Raw genomic sequence first — 10,240 nt, 5'->3', positions numbered from 1 at the left:
CAGTTTCTTTGCAGAGAGGGCCTTTGTTCCAGGCTGAAAGTGCTGGATTGGCAGGGAGGAGGCAAACAGCTGAGAGCTTAGCTGCTCTATTGGACCGGCATCAGAACTCAGCAAAAAGAGTGTTTCCACTCTTTTATTTGAAGCCTCCTATCGGCAGTCTCCGATTTTCACCTGAAACCGGACAAGAAAACAGCAACAGCCCTGCCGACGAGGGCACCGCGCCGGGCACGGCCCCGCCGCTCGCACTGCCCACGCCGAGCGGCCGGGGAGCAGCGCTGCACCGCGCAGGGGCTGCACGTCTCCCTCCTCACGTCCTGCTCTGCCCTCCCACGGGGCTGCCTCTGCCTGGCGCTGGCAGGCTCCTCATTCAGCACTTTGCTCTGCTCCAGGCGAAAAGCGCGGACAGCGCTTTGGTTGCTCGCGAGCAAGAGACCGCGGCGCGGGGCGAGCCAGCAGCAGCAGGGGCAAGTTGCAAGACTGCCGCAAGGAAGAGTTACAATCTGGTGAAGAAGAAGCTAAACAAGACGGTGCGTTTGGCGCGGCTGCGGGAGGAAGAGATGCTCCGGGACTCCGCTTCGGCCCCGGAGCGGCCCGTGCTGGCCCGGGGCGCGCGGGGCTCGGCCGCGGGGCGCGCGGGGCAAAAACGGACACCCGGGCAACAGACACACGGACACGCGGACCAACGCTCCCAGCGCTTCGGCGGCAGCGGCGGCAGCAGCAGCAGCGGCAGCAGCGGCAGCAGCAGAAGAGCAATACAAGAGCAGCGGTTCTCCAGACCCTCTGCGTTCCTTCTCCTGTTCCTCCTCTCCTTCTCCCAGTGTCCCGCATCCCCTGTCCCGCTCTCCCTTCAGTGCTCCACCCCCTCCGCCCCTTCCGCGGCCTCCCTCTCCCCATGCCAGGCCGGGCCATGCGCCCGGCCCGCCCCCGGCCCCGGGCGGGGCTGCGCCCTCCCCGCCCCCGGGCGTCCCGCCGCGGTCTCGCCTCCGCCCGGCTCTTGCCCTACTGGCGGTGGCGCCGCTGGGCGGGCATCAGTGCCTGCCTCTTGGGCAGCACTGTTAGCCTCTGGCTCCGGCTGGCCCGGCCCCGGCTGGACCGGCCCCGGCCCCGGCCCCGGCCCCGGCCCCGGCCCCGGCCCCGGCCCCTCCCGGGACCCGCCGAGGAGACAGACGGCGCGGCCGCTCCCGCCGCGTCCGCGGCGTCTTCCCCGGTCCGAGCTCTTCCGCTCGGCAGCGCGGCCCCCGCCCCCGAGCCGCCGGTGTCCCCTTCGAAAGAGGCAACATCTGGGGATACCCGGCCCGGGGCGGTTGAGGAGCGCCCGGCGGCCGTTTCTGGCCCCGGGCCGAGCGCTGACAGCCGCGTCTCGCCGGCAGGGAATGCGCTGCAGGGCCTGAGGGAGCGCTACCTGGAGGGTTCGCTGCTGGGGCGCGGCGGCTTCGGCAGCGTCTTCGCGGCCACGCGGCTCTCGGACGGCGCCCCGGTGAGTGGCGGGGCCGGCGGCGGGCGCAGGAGGCGGGGGGCAAAGGAGGGCGCAGGAGAAGGAGGATGGGGCTCGGCAGGGCGGGCGGCGAGCTCAGCCCGCTGCTCCCCTTGGCTTGCAGGTGGCCATCAAATGGGTGCCACGGACCCGCATCCGTCATTGGGGCGAGCTGGTGAGTGAGCGGGGGGGGTAGGGGTGGGGGTGGTGGGCAGCGGGAGAAGGCGGGGCATGACGGGCGGGGATGAGCCGAGGCCCGGGAGGGTGGAAGGCGCCAGGACGCCTCGGGGGAGAGCGGGCGTGGGGGCAGCGGAGGGCGCAGAGCATCCCGGGCTGGGCGAGGGCTTCCCGAGCCCTGGCACGGCATCAGCCCCACTGACGGCATCGTGCTCCTCCCGCAGCCCAACGGCACCAGCGCACCACTCGAGGTCGTGCTGCTGGACAAGGTGTCCACCGGCTTCCCTGGTGTGGTGCAGCTCCTCGAGTGGCTCGAGCTCCCCAGCAACGTGGTGCTGGTGATGGAGCGGCCGGAGCAGTCTCAGGACCTGCTCCATTTCATTCGAGCGCGGGGCTTCCTGTCAGAGGAGGTGGCACGGGAGCTGTTCCGCCAGGTCCTGGAGGCCGTGCGGCACTGCACCAGCTGCGGGGTCCTTCACAGGGACCTGAAACCAGAGAACATCCTGGTTGACCTGGCCACGGGCCAGGCCAAATTGATTGACTTTGGCTGCGGCACCTACCTGCAAGACACAGCCTACACCAGCTTTGCAGGTGAGTCCTCACCAGGGTAGGCTCCCGGTGCCGGCATCTCGCGGCCCAACCTGGCTGTGGCAGCGGGGATTCTCCCTTTTGATGCCAGTCATGGGACCGAGTTTTCAGCCCAGTTGCTTTTGAGTGCGGGTGGCCGGGGGGCCATCTTCCAGCCCTGCTGGCAGCCTTCGCCAGCCACTCTGCCCAGGACTGGCGCTGGGGCTGGGGCAGCCAGTGTGACAAAAACACACCCGTGGGTGGGGGTAGCAGAGGGGGGGGGGCCAGAAGCTGTGCACCCGCCGGTTTGGTGTGCAGGCAAGAACCGGCTTGGACTGCTCAGCTCGCCTTGTTTGCCTTGGCTTCAGAATGTTTTTTTGGGGCAATGCAGGCAGGGAGGGTGAAGGCATGGTTTTCCCACCCCCGGCACTGAGCGGGTTTTCCCTTTGCATGGAATGCTTTAGCCTTGCCAGGGCTTCCGCTGCCCTCTTGTGACACCGGTGGCTTCTTTTACAACCCCCAGTTTGTCCACAAGTCACAGGCGCTGGCGAGAGGGCAGCGGGTCATGCCGTGTGCCGCTGGTGCAGCCCCCGCGTGCCCAGGGATGCTGGGGCGAGGCTCCGGGAGCAGGCAGCATCCCGCTAATGAAGTGCCTCTCTATTCCGTAGGAACACCAGCGTACAGCCCCCCGGAATGGACCCATTTTGGCTGGTACTACGGCGAGGCAGCTACCGTCTGGTCCCTGGGCATCGTGCTGCACCAGATGGTCTGCGGGCGGCACCCGTTCCCGAAGGGCCGGAACATCAGCTGGGGCCAGCTGTCGCTCCCAGAACGGCTCTCTCAAGGTGCATGCTCATCCCTGCGGCACGGGGGGAATAGCAGTACTGGGAGACAGCAGCGGGCTCATGAGCATCCCGCTCTGGCAGCTGCCGAGGAGGTGGCACATGCCTCGCTCTCCTGCTCTCCTCCAAAACAAAGAATGGATGGGAAAGTTCAGGCACAGCTCGGAGCCCCCATGGCATGGCCTGGGCATGGCAATAGTGGGGCAAAGCGGACAGGAGCCTTCTGCAACTGACCGGCGCTTTCTGGTTTCTCCCCACAGACTGCAAGGAACTGATCAGATGGTGTCTGTCCCTGCACTCCTTGGACAGGCCCTCATTAGAAGACCTGTCGTGTGATCCTTGGCTGCAGGATATTCATCATCCATAGAAGAAGGGAGAGAGCCACAGGCACACTTTGATCCAGGGAGCCGGTAAGTTACAGCTCCACACGTGCCTTGGCCAGAAGAAGCCAAGAAACGCAGGCTTTTTTGCCCTGCCTGTATTGCTGCGCAGGGGTCGTCAGATGGGGACCCGCAGCCCTTGTGCTGGCGCTGAGCTGCTCTTCCCAGCACTGGTGGCTGCCGTGCAAGCTGCTTTTGCTTGTCCTGCTTCACTGACAGCCGGGGCCCTGGGCGGGGCACTGACAGCCTGCTCTCAGCCGCAGGGAAGAAGGAGCCCCTGGAGAAGCTGTACTCCTGCTGCTGCTGGAGACATGGAGGATGACGTCAAGGATGGCAAGCTCTTCCTCCACCTGGCCACCGGCAAGCTGAAGATGATGGGCTTCGATTCTGGCACCTTCTTCAAAGCCAGGCTCCACAGCGAATTTACAGATGAGTCCACAGCCAGGGGGATGCTCCCAGATTTGGGCATTGCACAGCCTGGCCGGGAAGCAAAGGTTCCCCCCTTTGCTGGGGCGGATGCAACTAATTCTTCAGCCGGCTGCCAAGCTGCTTTTCGGCAGGGCGGGCGGGATGGGCTGGGGTGCTTAGGAAATGGGAGTCGGCTCCTGGCCCTGCCAACAGCCCCCACCGCCCACTGTTCCTGGGGCTGGGGCTGGGGCAGCCAGCCCGACACAAACAAGCCCCCATGGCAGGAGCAGAGGTGGCACTCCAGGAGCTGTGCACGGGCTGCTTTGTTTTGCAGGAAAGGAAGGGCTTGGGCTGCTCCACTCGGCTTGTTTGCTTTGGGCTCGCTGTGCCTGTTGGGGGTCAGTGCGGGGGGGAGGGGAGAAAGCGTGGGCTTCCCTCGCCCGAGGGTGGGTTTTTCCCCAGCATGTAGGGAAGGTTGGGCCTTCCTCAGGCCCCCAACAGAGAGAAGACTTTTTACCTTTTTTCTTGTTTCTCCTTTTTGTCTGTAATCCCTTTTCATTAATTTGTTGTTTGTTTCCCTTAAAGGAAGTGTTGTAGGTGGTGTCCAGTCTGGATCGGGAAGTGCTTGGGACCAGCTGCAGCGTGGATGGGACGGGGCCTTGGAGAAGGCCGAGGACATCGCTTGGGAGCAGCTTTTCTTCCGGCGGCGGGTGGCGTGCGGTGGGTCCCCGTCTTCTTGGCACGGCTGGGATAAGGGCTTTTGGGAGATGGCAGCGAGCACAGGAGCATCCCAATGGGCAGCTGCTGAGGAGGTGGATCTGCCATGGCTGGCTGCGGGCGGTGGCACGTGTCCTGCCATCCTGCTCTCCTGCCAAAGGCAGCAGTGACGGGCGGCTTCGGGCACCGCTCTGAGCACAGCCAGCACGGCCTGGGCACCGCGGGCGGCTGGGACAAGGGGGACAGCAGCCTTCAAGTGACGGGCGGTTTCTGCTTTCTCTCCTTGCAGCCGGGCTCTGTGGATGCTGAGGCTGCTCTGGGCTCCGCCAGGGCTCTGCTGCGGCTCAGCACCGGGCCGGAAGAAGCCAAAGAAGAACCGGTGTGAGCCGCAGCAGAGACGTGCTCGAGCATTTCGGCAACGCAGCTCAAGCCTGCAGAGTGCACGCCTCCAGGGGAAAACATGACACCCCCCCCGCCCCCAAAATAAACTTGTTCAATAACTTGTGAAATGAAATCAATCTGGGATGACCCCAAATGGCATTTCTCAGCTTGCTCAAGCTTTAGCTCAGCCCTTCTCTGAACAGTTCTCTGCCCCGCCTGCCTTTTACTTCACAAGTGCTCCCTCTTTTCCCCCAGTGAGTTGCCAGCTCAGGGCAGTCTCTGTCGCACTGTAGCCTTCCTTGATGCCTTTGACCACGAGGAGGAGCGAGCCCCAGGTTTAGGGACTCATCCTGTCACTGGCAGAAGAACAGCAATGTCTCAGAGGTCCGGTGAGACCTGAGTGTCATTCAAGAGCTGCCCTCCAGGCCTCAGCTCTCCTCACTGTTAGCTTCCCACTGCCCCTTTTCCTCGTCCTTCCAGCAGGATGAGCTCTGTGAATGCCCTTGACCCTCCCCACTCCTGCCAGCCCAGCCACCCAGCTCAGTTTGGCTTAAGCTGAAGCTTCTTTGTCTCCTCTGGCACGCCAGTGCAGTTCCCTCTGCGGGGAGCAGCAGCCCCAGAGCACAGCAGGCAACAGCGCAGGCCGCACCTGCACCGGCTCCCCTCCACGCGTGGCTGGGCTCTTGGTGGCAACTAAATGCTCCCTGTTTGCAGCTGTCCCTGGAGGATGGCCCCAGGGCAGAGCCCAGCCCGGCTCCCACTGCATCCCCCGGAGCTTGGGGCAGACAGTGGTCCCAGAGCTGAGGTTCATGGTGCGCAGCCGGCGCTGTGGCTCGCAGTCGGTGTTTGCAAGTGTTGCGTTCTCATCTCCTGCAACTTGTGGGGAAAAGGAGCTGTGCGGCCGGGCCAGCACTGCCCCTCTGGGCAGTGACACGGCTGAAGGTCTTTGCTGTTGCAGAGGAGCCGGCATGGAGCCTTAGCAGGGCCTGGCAGGTGTGGAGCCGGATCTCGCCCGCTGTCCGGGGCTCGCTGCCCGCCAACCGCCCCCACCCGCCGCGCTCCCTTCTGCAGGGACGGAAGGCTCTGGCTGCACAAGGGTTCCCATAATGTCTTTGTACCCGTGGCTGCGGAACGAACACGGAGAGCGAAAGTGTCAGTCACGTTGCTTGCACATTCCTTCCTTTAGATACAAGGCACAGATCTCTTAAAAGGATAGGCAGGGATAGAGATTTCCCACATAGCCCTCTTTGGCGTAACTCACCTTGTAAGCTGGCGTCAGGGGCATTTTTTTCCCGGCCCTGTGGGAGTAGGTGTCCAAGAGCTGAAGTGAGCAGCATTTAGAAGCAGTTTCAAGATTTCTAGGCAGGAAGTGGAGCTGACAAGCATCTGTGTAACTCACCGTATTCATCGTGGAGACACGAGACCTGGAAAAATCCCAGCTCTCTGTGCATTTGTGCAAAAGGGGGAAGCAGCAGAAAGACTTTGTGTCTGCTTGTCCAAGCTCCAAGGAGCTGGGGTGGCAAAGGGTGGCCTGGGCTGGTGGCAGGTGAAGTCCTGTTTCATGTCATCATAGAGTGGCACAGGACAAAGCTAAAAGCACCCACAGCCACACTGATGAAGTCTTTCTGATGCTGCACATCCTAGAGGAAAAGCTGCTGTCACACAATCCATTGGTATTTATAACTTTTATTTGCAATACTTTAGGTCCAAGTTTCAAACCGCAATATTTTTACACTCAAGACACGGTCATGCACAATCCATATTTCAATTTCCTATTGCTTCAACCACAATTTAAAATAACTTAATATTGACAGCAAAACGCAAAATACTTAAAAAAGGATGCTGAGGTCAGTGAGATGGATCCATGCCATCAGCACATTTGCAAAGTAAATAACTTTGTTCTCTTTTTAAAAAGATCAGTTACCTCTTAATCCAAAGTTACAGAAGATTTTTCACTACACATTTGGTTTTTTCTCTTTCATATTTTTTCTGGTTTTTCTTTTTTCTAATTTTTTTTTTTTAAAGAGATAACACGTCTTAAAAAAGGATTGTACAGCAAAATGAGATACATTTCTGCTCAACAATGAAAATGTAGGCTTCTCCTCTGTTTACTTTTGTCTGGATACCCTGAAGAAAAAATCTAGCAGACACCAGCAGAGGTGTAAAGGGGTTGCTTTGGACTAAAGTGGAGTTTAGCACTGGTGACATCCTGACCCAGTCAAGAGTTGCAGAATTCTTTTGCAGATCTCGAACCATGTGCTTGCGGGCACAGCACCTGCAGTGCTGATGCACCAGGGCACGAGAAGAACTCTGTTATTCCCGCACCGAATTTGGGCTCTGCCCAAGCAGGAGGTGCTGCAGTGCTTTGCTCCTCGTTGCCGTGTGGAGCAGCTCCCTTCCTGCTGGCTGAGCTGCTCAGGCAGAGCCCGGCAGCTCCTGACCCTGAAGGGCTGAGGCCTTTCCCCTGCTGCTGTGCTACAGACGGATTCAGCAGCATTGCTGTACGTGGGGATACACAGCGGGACCAAAAGCAGTTGCCTTTGTAGACCCTAAGCTGAAAGGTGAAAAATCTCAAGAGACGAGGATGGAAGAGACTGGCAGGCTGCCTGTTTGCTGTGCTGCCCCACTTGTGAGCGGCCCAGCTTTGCGTGAGGCAGAGTGAGAACAAGGGGCAGCTCCCTCCCTCCCAGCCCCGCAGCCAAGGGGTCCCTCCAGTCCTGGGGCTTGGGGCACCATCAGAAGCTTCCAAGCAAAGGTTATCTTTGAACTTGCTCATTCATGAAATGCGCACGGTCATGAGCGCTCTGATAGATGTATCCACCCATTAGTGAAACATGGATTGACCTTTCTGTATTTGGAAGCTGGACAGGGCCATGAAATCTGACATCTGGCCTTGTTTGGGGCTGTATGGTCCAAGTCAACTCCCTTGCTTCCTCCTTGAGCCCTGGCCAGGCTTTGGGAGAAACAAACGGGAGAATGAAACCAGATGTTCCCACGCTAGAAGTGCTGTCGGTTTGTTAGTTCAACACTATCAAAGGTGGGCCCTCTCACAGGGAGGTTGGAAGCCTCACCTGTGGGTGGAGGCACCTGCAGGAACTCCCAGTGTCCGGGAATGGCTCTCCAGTCCTTGGCTGTGACAGCTTCCCCCAGCTGATGGGTGGCTCTGGGTGATGGTAAAGTCTGAGGGTAACTGCTGCTGTCTCTTTCTTAATCACTACGGGCAATCTTTGGTAGGGATGATTGGGTGCATTGCTGAGCTTCTCCTTTTGTGATTCTTTGCTGCTTTGAACTACAGTAAATGACGCTGATTCCTTGAGTTGGTGTCTATGTCTTTGGTGCTGACCCTGCCCACTGGTAAAACAAATTTGGTATAGTCTGGCTGGATCACAACAAAATGCTGCTTTTTAAATGTAAGTGTAAGGAATCGGTCCCATCCAAAATTCCCGCATGGGAAGACCTTCCCTAGGGTTTGCTGGCTGTGGCGTGGGCTGAGGTCGGAGCTCCGTGCGAGCAATGAGGACGTCAATTGAAAGAAGCTGAAGCACTGGATGTATTAAAATGCATCCCAAAATTGCATATAGAAAAAGGAAAAGAACTTGTGGGTTTGGGAAGATGAGGGTGAATTTTGTTAACAGCATCTCGGAAACAGCACCAACAGAAGGAACGATTGTTGTTGAAACGCTCCCACATGGAGCAACAGAAGAAGTTTTTAATCTTGAGCTTGGATTTGTTTGAGCAAAGGAAATAATAACAACGAGAATAATAACAAAAAATAATGATCTACATGTTCATAATAAAATATAATAAAAATCGATGTTTATGTTTTCACATGTATATAATGACATTGTGAAATAATGCTCCAAATACCCATTTGTTAGCTTTGGCTGCTCAGGGATATAAGACTAAATACGCTACAGAAAAGGACTGGCCAGGACCCCAGCATCGCTGGGAAACTGTGGGAGATTGTATACAACAGATGAAGGAGGAAGGGATGAAAGTGGCTGTTTTTATAGGGTTTGCTGACGCTAGGACGTGGAATGCTTTGTCTGTTACTGCGAAAAATAAAGTGAGTAAGACTGCTGGGTTTTTCATATCCCAGACTATCCACAAGCTGCAGAACTGATTGAACAGATGAAGGGGTTGTTAAAAGAGCAGTTGAAAAATATAGGAGATGGGAATGTGTCGCAATGAAAAACCCACCTCCCAGATGTGCTCCATATCCTTAACAATGGGCCCACTGGGGAAATGGAAACCCCCTGGATGCGCATGGCTGCACCCAATTTGCAAATAGAACCACGGACAGTGACACTTTGACTTCCTGGGAAATTGTTCCGGGGGTGATGGTCCCTGACAGGGCCATCGCAGAGGCTGCAGGGCTGGACCTTTACGCATTAGAATTAATTAGGAAAAATCAGAAGCAAATGAGAGTTATCAGTACCGGCAGAGGAATTCAGGTTCCTCCGGGACACTTTGGTTTGATAACTGCCCACTCAAGCTTGGCCTTGACAAGTGTTCATATGGTGGGAGGAGTGGTTGGTGCAGATTATCAAGGAGAAATTAAAGTAGTTCTGTTAAACAATAGTGAACAACACTGGATTATTCAACCCCACGGCAGGGTAGCACAGTTATTGATATTGCCAGTTTGTAAAACAACCGTGAAAAAAGGACATCCACTTCACATCACTACTGTTCATGGAGATAAAGGGTTTGGATCCACCAGTCCTAATCATGGAGCCAGAGTGTGGGTCCAGAGGCCAAATGGCCCGCCCGAGCCAGCTGAAGTAAGAGCTGTAAACAAAGACAACACTGTTTGAATCCTGAAACCTGGGTGAGAAAGATGGGCACATGTCCCTGCAGCCAAGTGTTCTGTGAGAGAACAAAGAGATGTTACAGGATATTGTTTTGCAGAGCCTGCCAGACCAAATCTCCCTGTTTGCCCCAATGGTCCCTTTGGAAAGTGCTCTGATCCACGGCGCTCGATGTGAAGACTGATGTGCCACTGAGTGAGTGACTTCTGCAGACAGAAAGGGACCACTTAACAGTGAAACTATTGTTGATCTTGTTGATTTAATGTTGTCCTTGTAATCGGAGCACTGGTTGGGAAAATAGATTTCTAACAGCAGGAGCAGAGATAGGGAACTCATTTAACCTCAGTAATTGCTGGGTGCGTGCAAGTCCAGAAGGATTCGATGACTGGCCTTGGCTGGCCCATCTGGCCCAACCCAAATGGTGGGTTAGAAACTTGAGCACAGTTCACGATAAAAACAGAGCTCTAGACCGAGGGTGGCGATCCC

The 10,240-nt window shown here is 57.3% G+C and overlaps 1 protein-coding gene across 1 annotated transcript; it reads left to right on the top strand.

Annotated features, from left to right (window-relative positions):
* The first annotated feature begins 892 nt into the window (after nt 1-892).
* LOC138102076 (serine/threonine-protein kinase pim-1-like) lies at nt 893-3,427 on the top strand. Its single transcript, XM_068999835.1, has 5 exons — nt 893-1,477; nt 1,599-1,649; nt 1,876-2,242; nt 2,887-3,063; nt 3,321-3,427. Exons 1-5 carry the CDS (start codon nt 893-895, stop codon nt 3,425-3,427), a joined length of 1,287 nt encoding a protein of 428 aa, XP_068855936.1.
* The last annotated feature ends 6,813 nt before the right edge of the window (nt 3,428-10,240 follow it).

This window comes from Aphelocoma coerulescens, unplaced genomic scaffold (genome assembly GCF_041296385.1).
Source record: "Aphelocoma coerulescens isolate FSJ_1873_10779 unplaced genomic scaffold, UR_Acoe_1.0 HiC_scaffold_60, whole genome shotgun sequence".
NCBI lineage: Eukaryota > Metazoa > Chordata > Aves > Passeriformes > Corvidae > Aphelocoma > Aphelocoma coerulescens.
The sequence above is the reverse complement of the archived record's forward strand: the minus strand, read 5'-3'. Positions and strand labels throughout refer to the sequence as shown.